At 44.1% G+C, this 18,190-nt stretch overlaps 1 protein-coding gene across 1 annotated transcript; it reads right to left on the bottom strand.

Moving 5' to 3' along the window:
• Positions 1-5,346: 5,346 nt before the first annotated feature.
• Positions 5,347-16,495, bottom strand: trhra (thyrotropin-releasing hormone receptor a). The gene is made up of 3 exons (XM_039737233.1): positions 15,964-16,495; positions 14,977-15,813; positions 5,347-6,284 (listed from the first exon to the last, which is right to left on the bottom strand). The coding sequence occupies exons 2-3, from the start codon at positions 15,760-15,762 to the stop codon at positions 5,859-5,861; spliced, it is 1,212 nt and encodes a 403-aa protein (XP_039593167.1). The 5' UTR covers positions 15,763-15,813; positions 15,964-16,495; the 3' UTR covers positions 5,347-5,858.
• Between the last annotated feature and the right edge of the window lie 1,695 nt (positions 16,496-18,190).

Genomic DNA, 18,190 nt, shown 5'->3' with positions numbered 1-18,190 from the left:
GGAACTGTCAAACCTGGGATGGGTCCAATTGGAGAGCATGAATATTGACGCTTATTACAAATTAAAGACCCCCAGAGATGAGCGCGCTGGTGTTTATTCACACTGCAGTGCCCTTCCTTCTCAGCACACTTTATTGACTTCATCGTAAGTGGATACACCAATCCACACTCAACAACCCATAATGACAAAGTGACAACACGTGACCCGTTTTGGACATCTCTGATTCCACCCCACAGGTTGGGAAGCGGTGGTCTAAACAGAGGAAAGGGAAACACAAGCAGCAGTTGGAGTGTCTGCGTGCCTGAAGTGTGAGGGACTCACAGACTGAACGAGGTCTGGTCTGCCGGTGTATTTCACTTCTTTTTGAGGCGACTTCACGCGACTTGTTTTGTTGAGAATTTCGATTAAGGACCAATATGCTTTATTATTAGTTTTAGTGCTGTTAGCTATGAAATGTCAAGGCCTGAGGCAGCTTCAAAAGGACACCACTCTACAAAACGGCCTGGACTGTGGGTTAGGCAGGCTCACTTACTGCTCTGCACAAGTTCATTTTTTATTCTTGTTGGTTTTTTATTTGATATCAGGACAGGCTGCACAAAGGAGGGCTGAAATGATAAAAACACGCAAGGCTTTCTGCTGATCTTTCCATTTCTGACTTAATTATTTTTTATTAAAGGAAAACTGCCCCAGCAATGAAAAAGATGAAAGCCCAGGACCAGCGCACAAAAGCCTTTTATTTTCACAATATCTCAAGATTAGAACATTTAACATTTTTTCCAATGAATACTTCAAGCAGCTTTCACAGGAGTGCGGTGAAGTGAAGAGAAGTGAAGTGAAGAGCCCTCGAGGGCTGCCATTGAGTTCAAGGAGAAATCAAACAAAAAGAAGGAAGTCGTGGAAATGGCAGTTTTGATCAAACCGACCGCAACATTTCACGTAACATCTTGACAGCTACTTTACCCAACTTGTACAGAGGAATATTTTGGACAAAATTAAACAAATATGCAAATCAGTACCTATTTTGTGAAAAAGCACAATGCTGTTTAATGCTAAATGATTCAATGCTTGACAAAGTTGCTTATTTCTTTATGTATTTATTTCATTATTTCTTCATGTATCCTTTTCTGAGGCACCTCATGCAACATAAAATACGCCTTGAAATGAAACCCGTGACTTTGAACCTGTCAAAGCTTTCTAGTGAGTGCTGTGTTTTGATTGGTGAATTGTCAATAGAGTGCATGTGACTCATCGAGGGCTCCATTCGCAGGTAGGCGGCACACAATCTCAGGCTTCTTGAATTAAAGTGGCAGCTTCATGCCACGGGCACACACTCTCAGATCGCAGTGTCGCGTTTCTTAGTGTGCCGGGTGCCACCGGTGGGTCACGAGATGCTCTTGTTAATAACGGTAGAGAGTCAGGACAGGTCGTTCGATTCGTCAATTAGGACCCTCCCGGCAGGTCGCAAAGACATTTAACATGAGAAAAAGTGGGTGATGACTCCAGAAGGGTCGAGGAACATCGCCTATGGGCATGCGCATTACAATACTGTGAACTAGCAAGGAACAACCGGGCGATAACACCAGGGGCAGTCAAAAAGTGATCTGACTCAGCAGAAGTAGGTGAAAAAAATGAAATGAAAGGGGACAGAAGACAAAGTGAGGTCAAAAAACGAAAAAAGATCAATGAGACAGAAACATCAAACAAAAATCAAAATCGTAAGCCGGAAAAGAAGTCAGGGAATTGCAACGCGGATCACTGTCCTAACAACAAGAAACAAAATGGCGTGGAATAACGCTGCATTCAACTAAAACTCAAAACTCCTCATTTCTGGCCTCTGACTCCAAACTAGGAATTACTACTCACATACTTGGGCCTGATTTGTCAAGTTCAGATTATGACATCAATCCAAAATGGCGCCGTGAGCAATAAGTACAGTGCTATTTTACAGGCTCCAGCGGTTTATGAAAAGAATTTCCGTTAAATGAACCACCTCAAACCATAAGACTGAATTCTGAGAAGGTAAAGTTAACGATAGCAGCACAGACAGCGACGGACTAACCGATGTGAGCTTGAGCTGCGCTGCTGTTCTTACGTTGGGCTCATTGGATGCTTTGTGCAGTTTCAAGAAGAAGAAATATCGCTGCTTATCGTCGCCATAAAAATCTTCTTTGCGAGTTTCTTGCTCTTTGGTTCATGTTTTCTGACTGGATTTTTGTTTAATCGGTTTCTGCCTTGTTCCCTGTGTCTTTAAACCGTGCTGCGTTTCTGTCTGTTCCAGTTCTGTATTTAGCTGTTAGTATCGTCTGTGCTTGTATTTTAACTGAGAAGTCTTCACAGCGATCTGCGTCTGCGTCTGCACCGGTGAAGGGCGCCATATATCAAAAAAGAAGAAGTAGCATCGTATTGTGTTGTATTCTTCTTCTTCTCCTTCGACACAGACAGCAGAGCTATACAACCCCAGCCAAACAGCAGCTCGCGTGGGGGGTCTCTGTTTACTTTCCTGCTTAAGTAGCAAATGACACGATCGGGACTTGCCAGCTCCACGTATGACAAATGCAGCACAATTCACAAAAGCAAACTTAAGATTTGTTTCAAGAAAATAACATCAAAAACACATTCGTTGACTTGACAAAAAACAAAAGGCGTGCAAAAAAAACCAAAAAGATGAAATAGTCCGATTCCTAACAATGTGCTTTGAGGGCAGAGCTGCAGTTGTGCCAACAGCCCCTTCATGACTGTAGCGACGACTCACCAATCAAGACACAGTACTAGCTAGAGCCCGCCCTCTCAACTTTGATGCCTGGAAATGAAGGGTGTCCGTCAGGTTGTGGGCGGAGTCACAGAAAAGAATAAATGAAGAAATAATCAAAGCAAGAAATTAGCAGCAGGAAACACACACTTTGTGAAGCGTTACATTGCTTAAATGCCACTGAGTTTTTAATTTGTTTATTTATAGTCCCATTTCACCATACATCTGGTTATTTTTTGTATTTATTTCTATATTTCATTTTGTCACAAACATTCCTCCATAAGCTGGGGCTCTTAGCAGGGCTTATCTTGGCACCATTGGGTTTAAAGCAACAACCAACCCAGGATGGAATGCCAGCCCATCACATGCAGAACAATATTTATATATGGATTGTAAAAAATGATAGTATATAGTGCATATATACTATATGTATATATATATATATACTGTAAATACTGTACACACATACACTCAGACACACTAGCAATCAGCAAAAAGCTTTCCAAGAGAAGTTTGGCTGAGCTCAGGGTGCCACCATTCTATGACTTTATGAAATTCAGTAAATAATTTAATTGGCTGGCTTAGTGTTGGTTTCTTTGGGAATTTGGCAGCAGAACATTTAAATAAGAGAAAACAAGAGCAGGTAAGGGTTATTAAAATAGAGCCGAAGGTGACAGACTCAACGCTTTGGCTGCACAGTCTCATTAATCATATCACGCCTCACAGTTTCAGCTATTCAGACTTTTATTTTTGGAGGAAGTTGTACGCGTAAGCATCAGCCGCAGATTGAAATCTGTCTTTAATCTTCGTAATCTCCTTTTCATCTTTCCCAACGTCCTTTTTTTCCTTTTGCAGGTGCACGCTGATGCAGCGCTTCAATGTCTCCGTTTATAGCGCCTTGTCTTCCAAGCCTTGTGTTAAATTCGTTTCAATTTATTTCTGTCCCCATCGAGTGACACTACCTGCCCCAGAGTGACAAAGCGAAAACAGGATTTTAAGAACTTGTGGAAATTCATTAAAATAAAAGAAATTGAAATGTCCCATGGAGAGAAATGTTCAGATGCTTCTGCTAGGACACCTGAAATTTGAAATGCTCAGGAAGGTCCCATTCTGTGGCCCATGGCTGAGGTGTTGCTACAGCCAGTTTGCAGCCCACCTGTGGTTTATTCAGTTGACTGGACTTGATTGAGAGGTTCACAGCTGTCTGTCGAGGGTCCCACAGGTGACTTACAAACAAGCCCCGAGGTTGAAGGAACTGCCTGCAGAGCTAACAGACAGGATTGTGTCAAGTGTGGGAGATTCCCATTAGCACAGTGGCCTCCATACTTCTGAAATGGAGGAACTTTGGAACAACCTGAACTCTTTCAAGAGCTGCCTGCCTGGCCACACTGAGCTTTTCTGGGAGAGGGGGATTTGGTAAGACAGGTGACCAAGAACCCTGGCTGAGCTCCAGAGAACCTGTGTGGGGATGGGAGAAACTTCCAGAAGGACAGCCGCTACTGCAGCACCCCACTGATCTGCGTTTTCACTAAGGTTGGCCAGCCAAGACCTAAAAGCCCCACTGGGAGTTTGCTGAAAGGCACCTAAAGGACTCTCAGACTTTGAGAAACGAGACTCTCTGGTCTGATGAAGCCATGATTAAACTGTCTGGTGTCAATTCTAAGGGTCACATCTAGAGGAGACCATTATAAAGGCGTAGCATCAGAGACTGGGAGACCAGTCAGGGTTGAAGGAAAGGTGAATGGAGCAAAGCACGGAGATATCCTCAATGAAAGCGGGCCTCGGCCAGAGTCCAGACTCAAACTCAATCAAACATCAAACAGCCGCCCACCGGTGGTCCCCATCCAACCTGATAGAGATGAGCAGCAGAAAATCCCCAAATCCAGGGGTGTGAAGCTTGGCACGTCAAACCCAAGAAGACTCCACACTGTAATGGCTGTCGAAGGGGCTTCAGTGATGTACGGGGTAAAAGGTCAGAATACTTGTGTCAAGTTGACTGTTCTGCTTTTTATTTTTCAAAAATATGCAAACTTCCTAAAGTCCTGTTTTATGATTGTCATTCTCAGGCACTGAGTGTCACATGATGAGGAAAAATCGATTTTAGGACAAGGAGGCAACAGAAGAAAAAGTGTAAAGAGGTGAAGGGTCTGAAGACTCCCGCATGGCGCTGACTTTGATTTTCTGGTTCGTTGGCCTCCCTGACCGTCGCCCGTTTCAAGTTCCTGATTTCATCATTTCATCTCCTGGCTCTCTCAAATGCAGGACTGCTTCTCCTCCCCAGACTAGCTGCTGCGTTTATCTCCATGGACTTTTCTTGTAGATCTCCTAGAAGAGCCTGATGGTGGATTGTCCATCCATCCATCCATTATCCAACCCGCCATATCCTAACTACAGGGTCATGGGGGTCTGCTGCTAGCCAGGAAACAAACCCTGGGCAGGGTGCCAGTCCACCGCAGGGCACACACACACACACACTGGGGACAATTTAGGATCACCAATGCACCTGACCTGCATGTCTTTGGACTGTGGGAGGAAACCAGAGTACCCGGAGGAAACCCACCCAGACACACGGAGAACATGCAAACTCCACGCAGGGAGGACCCGGGAAGCCAACCCAGACGGGTCTCCTAACTGCGAGGCAGTGGTTGTGCTGAATTTTTTTTTCAACTCAAACTAAATCTAAAATTCTTCTTTGCGTTAAGATTGATTTTCGCTGTTGTGGTTCCTTTGTCACCATTGTGTCAGCAGAATGACCTTTCCAGACCTTTCTAAACCTGCCAGCTGGACACGTATGGCATGTTTGTTCCCCACCTAAGGTTGCAGTCCGAGGATGAAGCTGCTGGCCCATTGGAAGCAGGGATTCTCTCACCGTCCTTCATGTCTTCCAAACACAGAAGAAGAGAGACAAGGCATCAGAAAAGCTCCAAGTTTGGTCAAACATGTAAATTCCACCACGAACATTTACTAAATCACAAAGCTGTGCAAAGACACCGTGGGCTCGGGTCTACACTACGTCAGCAGTGCCTAGGTAAGTAACATGAACTCTACACGGAATTTTATTTAACGCTCAACATCACACAAATCACTGACCCCAAGTCACCGTTGCAAGTCACACATTGCTGAACGTCACCTTGTCGGCCGAGCTCGACTCGTCAAAGGACAGCTTCTTGTGAGGAAGAAAGTGCTTGGTGACACTGATGTCCTCGAGCTCCGTGGTGAAGTGGTCGGGACTTTCTCCATTGGAGGTGTCTTTGATGACGCTGTAGTTAAGAGCCACGCTGTAGTTGGCCGGCCTTTCCGAGTGCTTCTTCTTACATTTGCAGAGCTTTTTGAAGGCCGCCCTGAACTTCTGAGACATGGCGTTGTAAATGACCGGGTTGATGGCACTATTCAGGTATATGCACATGCGGCAGAACAGGATGAACCAAGTGTCTGAATACTCGGAGGACAGAAATGAATTGACCACCACCAGCGTTCGATATGGCATCCATAAGAGAGCAAACAGGATCACCACCACAGCCAACATCTTCGTCACCTGCCAGGAAATGAAAAACAAAAAGGGGTCACTCGTGGAAAAAGGTGCATTGGGTCATGTGGACAAAGTCCAGTGAAATTCTTACTTGTGTGGGCAAATCAGCATGCAACATCTGGCACCTTGATCAGTGAGGGGCTTGTTAATTGTTTCAAATACGCCGTCCCCTGGCTGAAAGCATTCACATGAAATTCAGACATTATAACTGGCACATGTGCTGCTAGACCGTTAGCCAACCCACTCCAGTGACAAGCCACTCATTCGAGTAAAATTGGACTTGGTGCCTGTTTAGGACCTCAAAATTGAAACAATGAATTACAGTGACCTGCACTGGTAAAATGTAATCAAACAATTAGGATATTAATACTAAAAATACTAATACTAAATATTAAAAATGAGTGACAAGCTAAGACTACCTGAACATACAACACTCAGCAACGCATAGGCGTCCCTAATGCTGCCTGGACGGACCAAACCTCCGAAAATTCAAAATCATTAGGTGAAGTTCATAGGAGCGAAGGCTGGGAAGATTCTGCCCTAAATATTTGAGGGAAAAATGAAATGCTGTCCCGTTGGTGACCTCAGGCAAGAATGATAAAAAGAAGTGACAGTGAAGATGGACAGTGGCGGTTCCAGACCAGATTTACCTGGGGGACCAGGGTGGGGCCAGTGTTTTTTCATGGGGGCACAGAACATCACCGTAAGTAATTAATTTAAATTGTATCTCTTCAGCACAGGGGCCAGGGCCAGTTCTACAAGGGCACTGGCCCCTGTTGGCCTCCGTCTAAAACCGCCTATGAAGATGGACATCAAGTAGACATCAAATATAAATAACAACTGCAATCTCAAACCATTTGGTCTTTAGAATTTCAAACTTTCATTATTTTATGTCTTCTCCTGACCAGATCTGGGCGAGGCCACAAGAAGACATTAAAAAGTTTTGGGGCAGCCACCTGTAGATTGTGCCCTGGCTGCAAGAGGGTGGTTTAGAGGAGTTGTATTCAGGTTTGAGTCCAGAACAGAACTGATTTGAGAGTAAGAATATGGTGGATCTAAAGGCTGGGACAGGAAGTGATGTCATCTGAACTGGTACCGAAAGTGACAACATCACTCGCGCCAGGACCTAGCGGGATTTCCCATGGACCGACTGCAGAGGGTTGAGAGAGAAGTCAGTGCAGCGTGCCACCCCCTGGCATGGCGTGGTACTGATACTATTATTCAGGCCCTTTAGCTGCCTCCCAATCACACGTGTGTGACAATGGCTTATGTCTTTTCTGGGGCTGTCATACTCAAGAATACTTTTGAGGTTTAACACAATTTTATTAACTTTTTCCATGCCGCCATTTTGTTTTTCTTTGGGAGTCGACCATTTTGTGGAACCCAATGTCATGATGCCGGTCTCTGTTGCAAGGGTTTAGGACTTGGGCAGCTGGTGAAAAAGTAAAAGGTCATCTCGACGGCCATTTTGAGTACAAGTTTATCGAAAGAAACTAACAAAAGTATAGCTTGTGTTTAACTAGTTAATGCTTGGTTGTGACTTCTGTCTGATGTATTTTCTGACTGAGGTGTTTGGGTGTTTTCATTTTGGCTTGATGATTGCACGTCACCGACTTTCAGTTATGAGTCTTTTGTCTCTTCTTCTGGACCTTTATTTATAAATTCTCTGTCACTTTCTCGGTCTTAAAGCAATGATATATATAAAGACTTCAGACAGGCAGTCAGACAAACTTAAGCCACCCAAACTCCCCGGCCATTCGGCTCCATTGATGCCCTCCACTTCTTCATCGTTGGCCTCAGCATCTACAGTACATCCACAGGTCTGTCATTGAATTTGATGTTAAAACACTTACTACTTGTAGCCTTTTATTTATTTCACGTTGTTTGTAGGTTACTACTTTCAATGAAGAGAGAGGGGGCAGTCAGAGGCATGCGCTCATTTCAGCTTGTTGCTGCACCCAACACCAAGATTGGGACCCAAGTGCAGCCATGCCATGGGTGACACCTCAGCACCACACTGAGCTTCTTTACAAATAAATGACACGTTTCTTTAAAGAAAAAAAATATACCTTATCTGTCGGGATTCTCTATAGGTTATCCTCTGGCCTTCCCCGCTCCCGCTGTCATTTAAAGTAACGTTGTTACTTTATTTGTTACTAGCGACTTGGAGCCGATCAAATCGGGCTACAAATTCTACGTTTGTGACATTCAAACTTTCTCTGCAAAGAATTATTTGTTTTTTTAAGTGCTTGAAATCATTTTGTTATCATGGCACTGATTTGTGCTTCAAATAGACCTTTATGGCCGATGCAATGAAGAGCTTCCTGTTTAAACGGGGCTGCGAGATGTGAACTCAGCTCTTTGGTGCGCCTCATTTGATTTTTTCTGGCAAACAAATTTTCAAAACAAACCGTATTTTATGACTCTAATCAGAGTTGGGAGTAATAATTATGTTGACGTGGTCATTTTAGATCTGAGATCGGCTAAAATTTAAACAATGACCCGTTTTTAATACCCAGCCATCATTACTCAGCTTGCCAATAGATGTCAGAAGGACGGACACCAAAACCGAACTGCCCAAAGATAGATTTCGACGTACCAAGCAAATGGCGATACGTTCTAAATTACTTACAGTTCCGGAGCTGTCGAAGGGTTTAAGTCAGTTGACGATGTTAGTCCTAGAAAGTACACCCCACCAAACCAACGTTCCAAAAACCAACCGAATTTACTGTTATCTGCTCGAACCAACACCGACTTACTATACTCAGCCATCCAGCGGCGTCACTGAAGCATTCGAACATTCCTAGCCAATCATGCAATACCACGTCCGCGTTTGCCACTTTATGTTCTGACTAGATAGATAGATAGATAGATAGATAGATAGATAGATAGATAGATAGATAGATAGATAGATAGATAGATAGATGTGAGTCACTTTTTAATAGATAAATAGATGTGAAAGGCACTATATAATAGTTAAATCAATAGATGTGAAAGGCACTGTAAGATTGATAGATGTTTTAGTGTAGTTGGCAGGATTAGATAGATAGATAGATAGATAGATAGATAGATAGATAGATAGATAGATAGATAGATAGATAGATAGATACTTTATTAATCCCAAAGGGAAATTACAGAGCTGCTAGAATGGCTGCCACTCGCTGCAGTGCCAGAAATACAGAGGCAGAGTCCCATTGCATGGTTCTATCTTGTATTGAGTCGAGGTATTGACGCGAACACCATACGTACAGATAGTATCAAATTATATAGAAGGACTGTTCTAAGCTAATCAGACTTAACTAGAAGAGTCTCAACTGATTCACAGAAACGTCAGTTTGTTTTTATACCTACTCACCAGGGACAGTAATAGAAAAAAATGAGAAATGACCGGGAAATGCGTAGTCAAGGACCAGGCCGAAGTCAAATGGATCTTTCATTAAAGCCAATGACGTAATCAAAAGTCGACAGCAAACGATTTGTTATCCAGAAAGTTAATACAAATAAAGTTTTACAGTTGTGATCTTAGAGCAATTCATCGAGCTCAGACACTTTGGAAATTTCCAGGATGACCTTTAACCCGTCACCCGGATGACATCACAAATGAGCACACTCTGAGGAATTCTGGGAATGATTTCCATAGAGACAGTCAAAATAACAGCCTACAATTATGATGTCTGTCATGATAAAATGTTAATAAATTATGAATATTTAAACAAAATAAGATACAACTGAAGAGACTTGCAAATCCAGGTTTTATATGTATCAAAATCCCGTATTCCTTAAATAAAAAAATGTGAATTTCCCCTTGGGATTAATAAAGTATCTATCTATCTATCTATCTATCTATCTATCTATCTATCTATCTATCTATCTATCTATCTATCTATCTATCTATCTATCTATCTATTATATAGTGCCTTTCATCTATCTATCTATCTATCTATCTATCTATCTATCTATCTATCTATCTATCTATCATTATATAGTGCCTTTCTATCTATCTATCTATCTATCTATCTATCTATCTATCTATCTATCTATCTATCTATCTATCTAATCCTGCCAACTACGCTATCTATCTATCTATCTATCTATCTATCTATCTATCTATCTATCTATCTATCTATCTATCTATCTATCTATCTATCTAATTAACTAGAAGTTCCATGAACACAACACAGACAGATGCAGAGATGAAAGGCACTTTATATGCTAGATAGGAAAGGTGCTGTACAGAGTAAAAGTAGCTATAGCACAATATACAGCAGATAGAAAGACGTGCAGACAATATATCAGTTAATAAAAAAAAAACAATGAATACGCCTCATCATCGACTTTTCAATATAGCCGTACCCAAAATACTGTGAGTAGACTGGCAGATGTGTAGATGAAAGGCGCTATATACTATAGGAATGCTGTAAAATAAAGGTTAGTATTGGCTCGATGAACTTAACTTCCAAAGATCATAAAAGTAAGGTAGGCATTTCATTAAGGGTTTTCTATTGCTAGTTAAGTAAAAGACACGAATGAAGTACATGAAGTTCAGATGCAAAATATTCCCATCTGCATTTTGTAAGATGATGAAAAAATTTTTTAGCAATCAGGATGCACAAATGAACGTGTCTGGTAATGAATTGGATTAAACCAGCAAAGCCGTAACATGTGATATTCTTAAATCCACTTAGTCCACTTCAGGGTTGTGGGAGCGAGCACAGTACCTACCCCAGCAACCCTTGACTGAGTGCTAGTCCATCACAGGGCCCCCTGGAGTTAAATTAAAAAAACAAAATGATATGCAAGGTCACTCAGGCACAGGGCAGCAACACGGGAGGTTACCACAACAAAATGGTACCAAATACTAATAACAATTAAGCACCAAGCTGGTGGTATGAACTTTAATAAAATATTGAATTCAATTTATGCTGTTAACAACAAAACATGTATGGACACCTCGTAGTGATAAACTGTGTAAAAAATCGAGACAGTAATGGTGTCAGAAGTGGGATATAATTCTGTATAAATTAAAATGGCAGTGAACTTGTCACAGTACTGCAACAGCGTCACCCCTGCAGATGAAAGCCATGTCCGCCACAGGCTACAGATGTCTCTTAACACTTCAGGGTTGGCCGTGCCAATCAACTTGAATTAATTGTGATGGGGCAGAGGCTTTCATGAGGACAGAGTCACAATGCTAGAGTACAGCGCCATCTTGAAGCCCCCTCTTTTACTTCCCTTGGCCTTCCCACCACAGGATTTCCAACTGACTAATTGGCTCCAGCAGACCCCCCGTGACCCTGTAGATAGGATATAGCAGGTTGGATAATGGTGCTTAGCAACAGACACTGATAGGAGGGGCTAGGGGTGGGGTTATCCTTCAGCCATGGTGAGTTGGGACATTTGTGTTCACTTTTGATTCTTCTGTTTGTGTTCATTTCTTTGAATCATTTAGTTTCAATGTGTCGATGTGTCTTTCTGTTCCATCTGTCTTGTGTGTGGCTCTCAAAGAAGTTGGGTGGTCTGCCTATCACCGTCAAGGGGCTGTCCTGAGCCTATAAAGGCTGAAAAACAAGCAGTCCCTTGCGGTTCATTGAATGTGCTCCTGGTGTTTTTTACTTGTACCAGATTTTGAACCCTTGCCCTTGTTCAGAATTGTGTATTGAGACTTGTCTGCTCTGGATTGTCTCACTGTTTCACAGAACTCCCTCTGCCTTTGAACTCTTCGGAGCTTATTTTCATTTAATCGAGCTTCTAAAAAGTCAATCTTTTTATTTATAAAGATTTTAGTTTTGCCCTTTTGTGACTAGCTGGGGTTTGATGGTTTTCCCCCTTTAGAGGGCACCTTGTGTCAGTTTTGAGACTCTGGTTCTCAGGAAGTTTAGTTCACGACTGGCGGGGACTCAGGTTTGGGTGCTGCAGAGTCATGGAAGCCTGGTTTACAATTTCTTCATTTTTATTAAACATTTCCCTTCTCTCTACATTTGATTCTTTCCTGTCATTTGGTCTTAACAGCCTGCTTACAGATTTGAGGGTGCCATCATTCATGACGTGTGCCATGGCTGCTACCCAAAAGCCATGAAATCATAAAAGAGGAGTGAAAAGGAGAGAATGTCACTCCCGGTGGCTTTAAAATGCAAGTGATGTCATTTGAACAATCGCTAAATGATTCATGGCCTCACTGAAACACTGAACACCCTGTGTCTCCCATGGCGTCGGCACCTTCTCGGTTTCAGTTGCTGTGGCTAAAGACGAAATCAAATATGACTCGATGTAATGGCCACCATCACGACGAGCAGCACTTTCATTTGGCGCTCAGGCGAATCCAATCGCTAAGTCCACTTACTGGTGTTGACATGCTAGCACTTCTTTACGACAAGTTTCATTTACGTGTGCAGTGAAGCGCTCTGTTCATCATGTCACCCAGGGGCCTGTGGGGGGATCTTAACCCGGCCTGGGTGACACCAACCCTAGTGACGCCACTGACTTTCATTCTCTCTCATCTCGCCATTCTAATTTCGCATCCTAAGAAATCTGATAATCAAAGGAGTCGTCACCGCCATGATTGGCCTGAGGTTATTTAGTGTCAATAAAGCTGGCCTGGCACAGGGACCCTGGTGGGATTTTGGTCTGATAAATCCACACATCCCCCTGGGGTGGGAGTCAAAGCTGGTTGGCATGTATCACAAGCCCTAGAATTCGCTCAGTTATCCAAGTAGTGTAGAGCGGTGACAAGGGGCCACAACTGATCTAACGGGCCATTTGAAGTCTCCATGTCAGATCCTTGTGTGGGGATCTAAAGTTCACTGAATGGCAGGGCCTTGAAGGGGTCCTGCATTGTTATTTTTTGTCACTACTTCTCTGAGGCAGGTGTGGGCAATTTGTGGGTCATCTGCATGCCTGCTGACTTCCTTGGATATGGACGCCGTTTATTGGACTCCCACCCTGGGAGCAGAAGGGTGTGAGAGCCACAGCAGGTAAGCAATTCGCAGACCTCCGCTCACAGTGAGTAAAAGTGACACCTCGTCAAGCTTGGCAGACGTCACACGGCATTATCTGAGCGCGGATTGAGACAAGCCAACCGAAGATCGCAGCCACGGTCCAAAAGATCACACGATAAAAGGTGTGCTTAACAAATGCACATCCAAAAACAGGCATCGGGTAATTCCCAAAAATAACAAAAAACAAGAAGGTCAAAAAAGGCACCCGCATCACCAGCACTGAGTGCAAGAAGAGCCCCGCCATCCGAGCGCCACACGTTTGTTTAGCTGGCTAACGGGAGGGCCAGGGCTGGCACCCCAGAGAATTCCCCACATCCCTGATCCGGTCCCAGGAAACAGAAGGTAGGGGGCGAGTGACAATCGGAGTTTTTAAGTAGCCCTCATCAGCGGCTCTGTTAATTAAGTCTCTCCAGACACTCCATCATTCAGTTAAGGAACATTAAGCAGCTGCCACGTCTGGATAAATGAGTCTGACAAACAAAGCAACACAGACCACCAAAGGCAAAATGTCAGGTAAGACTTGTTGACTGTTTTATTCCGCCATTAAGTTTCCAGTTTTTGTGAATAGCAGCCCACAGTTGTTCTGCCGTCTTCATTAATGTGTTTAGTTTAGGTGGTGAGAACATTTTCTTAAAGCAAATAGGAAAAAGCAGCAGCCGTGAATTGCCGGCTTATTATTTTGATTCTGTTTAATAGCACACAGCTAACACCTCCACAGTTTGTGACCCGCTGTACAGCAAGGCAGGCGGATATGGACGGAAAGGACCAAAGTGTAGAGAACTTCACCAGCCAGCCCACACGTATTGAGTGTCGCATTACCATTTGGAGCCCACAACTTCAAAAAGAAATGAGACTGAAAGGCCCAACACTCACAAAAGGCCTGAGGTTATGGTATGCCAGGGTCACCCCACCCCGTATCTGGTGAAAGTGCTATTATGTGCTTATAGCGGTGCCGCATAAACGCTGCTCTGGAGACCAGTTTGTCAAAATCACTCGATTCCAAGATTATGTTTTTCAGGCAATGGGGACACTTGTCAGGTGACATTTCGAAAAACAAATGACACTGCTTTCTGTCTGCAACCTCAAAGCTCCAAGGGGACCACCACTGCCCTCCTATCTAATGTTAGCAAATCTCAAAGGACCAGGTCAGGTCAGGTTGGGGAGCAGGCACTGGTACAGCAAGTCGCTGCACCCACCACATGAAAAAAACAGCTCAGGATCCCAGTTGGCAAACCCCCAGGCAGACACGCGGCCCAGTCCCACCCTCTGAAATGACGCCCTATCTGCCGCAGCCAGATGTTACGTAGGCGACCCCTTGGCCTGGTCCAGCCCCTTGAGTCCCCTCTTATGAGCTGGATCACCCTTTGGGTAATGGCGCCACATGGCCGTAGTGCCATAACTGACGCTCCCTCACAATGCAGGTCATGTGCCTCATTCGGGACTCCGTGAGCAACACAAAGTCAGACCAGCGGTACCCAAGGACCCTCCGAAGAGACACACATGAAGGAGTCCAGTCTTCATCTCACGTAACCAGTAACTTCAGTCTAACGTTTGTTTTTTAACATATTTTAAATTGGGTGATGAAGATCCACGGTGGTAACGTGAGACCCTCGTGAATTGACATTGCAGTATAGGCCCACGCAGACAGCAGTCATGGCATTTGCACGTGTGGACTCGGCCCCCTTTGCCCTGGCGACTCTTACCTGTCTCCTCGACAGCGCCGTGTTACTTGAGCACCTGCTCGATGACTTAGGCTTTGAAGCCTTGGCCTCGGCTCCGCCGTCATTCCCCCACTTTTTTGTGTTCTCTTTCGGATCGGAGGGAAGCGGATTCAGGAACAGAATTCTTGCAATGAGTCCATAAAGTATCGTGGCCACCATCAACGGCACCACATAAAACAATGCAAAATCCAAGAAATAAATGGGCAGGTAAAGATTTCGAGACACTTTGTATGCACACACCACGACCGTCACATTGGCATATTGGAGCTGCTTGGTATCCGACAGATAAAACCACATGACGCAGTAGAAGGAGGTGAACGTCCAGACGACGACGATGATCTTCTTAGCTCTGGAGATCGTGCAGAGGAACTGGGCTTTGATTGGGTGGCAGATGGCTATGTAGCGCTCAATTGTAAAGGCAGTGATTGAGCAAGAAGAGGCGTTGATGCCCAGATATTGCAGATACGTGATGCACAAACATCCCGCGTAGCCGTAGAGCCAGGACCCGTAGATACTCTCGGTGATATTCGGCAGGCCCGCCGCGATCAGAACCATGAGGTCGGCAACCGCTAGACTCACCAAGTAGCAGTTGGTAGGCGTCCTCATGTGCTTGGTGGTAAGGACCACCAAAACCACCATTATGTTGCCAACTATGCCCGCCCCACAGATGATGATGACCAGCAGGGTGCTCGCAACCTTGTACTCGGTGCTCGGCTCTGCCCACTCTTTTGCCGTCTGGTTACCTTCAGGAGATGTTACGTTTTCCATTCTGACAAATCTTTAGTGCTTTCTGTGTGTAAGCGGCATCGGCGTCGAACTCTGTGGAAGAGAAGAAATGGACATCACAGTCAGGAGACCCTCGACACGAAGGAGGGCGCATTTCAAACATCCTAAAGCTGAAGCACCCCATAAACCGGGGGGCCTTCAGTGAGGACACCAAAGGAGTCTTTCAGACATTGCTGAGGTTACCTGGCTTTGCTCAAGTCTCTCCGTCCTAGCAGGGCACCTTTGACCTCTCGATATCTTCATCTGTCCCATTAATATCTCTTTATTGGACCAATGTACTTTATGGTAGATAACACTTGTCCTTCTTCTACATTTATTGATAGCAACGTCCATCCGTCCGCCCGTCTGTCTGCACTCTTGTGAGATCTCTTCATCTGGCCATACGCTGATAATACGGCGCCTTTATCTCCACCTAGTTCTCCGCAGGCCCCCTAAGACCACTCGATCAAACCATATGGATTGTCACTACATATCTGGATGATGACTCCATTCGTGGTCTCCTTGTTGTTTTCTTTTCTGTTTTTCTGTTTTATAGAGGAAGCGCAGACAAGGGTGGGCATTTAACCTTCAACCATGGAAGTTAAAACTCAGCACCAGAGCCGTTGCTCCACGCCGCCCTGTCTTACAGAACCCGGCAATCTCTTTCTCCTGCGTATCGCGTATATACAGTATAGTGCCTTTCATCTGTGCACTTATCCGCCTATATTGTATTTGGCTCTCTTGAGAGTTCCACAGCCAGCCGCGTTAATCTTTACTTAGCTGTGCCCTTCTAACTATCGCGTGTATAAAATCCCTCCTCTGTGTGTGTGCCCATCTGTCAGTCTCCGCTGTGGAGAGCCTCTCTTATCAAACGAGTCTGTGCAGTAGCAGCACTTGTCAAGCATCCATCTCTCCAGCCTTAGAGCGCAGAGCATCATGGAAATGTCTTCATCATCTTCATCTAGACGTGAAATCTTTATTTCGAGCTACACAGCACCTTTCCTGTTCTTCTAACTACGTAGTATGCAGCGCCTTTCATCTGCACATCCAAACGGCCATGCTGTATGTAGCTCTGCTGCAATGTCTGCAGCTATCCATTCTCATTTTGAACACCATACTGTCAAGTATATAGCGCCTTTCACCTTGGCATCTGTCTGCCTATATTACAGTACGTATCTGCATTGGGTCCTGCAAGCCATAGCCCTCGTTATTTTACTATCAACAGCCTTTCTCCTATTTACCTAATATATAGCGCCTTTCATCTGTGCGTCAGTCTGTCTGAATTGGGATTTTCACCTCTAGGCGCACTCATCTTTATTTTACTTTACAGCACCTTTCGCCTCTGCCTGTGTGGTGTGCAGTTCTACATCATTATTTTAATGTACAGACAACGCTTTACCTATCTTTGTGATTATTAGTATATAGCGCCATTTATCCATGCATTCACTTGTCTGTCTATATTATATATAACTCCATCAAAATGTCTTCATCTAGGCTTTATTTTACACCATTCCTATAGTATATAGCGCCTTTCATCTACACATCTGCCAGTCTACCCACAGTATGTTGGGTACGGCTCAATTGAAAAGTCGACGATGAGGCGTATTCCTTTTATTTTATTAACTGATATATTGTCTGCACGTCTTTCTATCTGCTGTATATTGTGCTATAGCTACTTTTACTCTGTACAGCACCTTTCCTATCTAGCATATAAAGCGCCTTTCATCTCTGCATCTGTCTGTGTTGTGTATGGCTCTATAGAAATGTCTGCATCTGGACCTTTGTATTGTCCATCCATCCATCCATCCATCCATTATCCAACCCGCTATATCCTAACTACAGGGTCACGGGGGTCTGCCGGAGCCAATCCCAGCCAACACAGGGCACAAGGCAGGAAACAAACCCCGGGCAGGGCGCCAGCCTTTGCATTGTCTTATTTTTTATTTTGACCGTATTCGACTCTTCTGTGTTTTCAGTGATCTTGTATATAGTGCCTTTCATTTTATGCATTCAACTATCTATCTAGATTATATAAAACACTACTAAAACGTCTGCATCTAGCCATAGTAATCTTTTTTTGACTCTGTGCAGCACCTTTCCTCTTTAATCTATAGCGCCTTTTCATCTATGCATTGCGTTGTCTTTTGAAATGCGCTTATCGTTATTTTAATGTACGCACTGCTCCTGCCCCGTCTTTCTGCGTATCTGCTGTGTATTTCCTTTCATGTACAGCTCTATTCTTTCAGCTCTCTGTCTAGAAAGCTCTTCCTTTTACTGTCTGCAGCACGTTACTATAATATCGTGTTATTTTGTGCGTGTCCGTCTATCTATATGCCCTACAGCTCTGCTGACTTGTCTCTGTTTTCCGGTATATAGCGCCTTTCTGCTGTTTCATATTTCGCACTCTGCACCTGTCTACTGTTTTCTGTGC

This window comes from Polypterus senegalus, chromosome 15, assembly GCF_016835505.1.
Source record: "Polypterus senegalus isolate Bchr_013 chromosome 15, ASM1683550v1, whole genome shotgun sequence".
In the NCBI taxonomy this organism is placed as follows: Eukaryota; Metazoa; Chordata; class Cladistia; order Polypteriformes; family Polypteridae; genus Polypterus; species Polypterus senegalus.
This window is presented reverse-complemented; position numbering and strand designations above follow the sequence as displayed.

Bases quoted from the DNA above. Each gene is read 5' to 3' on its own strand.
- trhra (XM_039737233.1), bottom strand. From the start codon at position 15,762: ATGGAAAACGTAACATCTCCTGAAGGTAACCAGACGGCAAAAGAGTGG. The intron at 6,285-14,976 runs GTAAGAGTCGCC...ATTTCCTGGCAG, and splicing joins CGGCGCTGTCGAGGAGACAG to GTGACGAAGATGTTGGCTGT.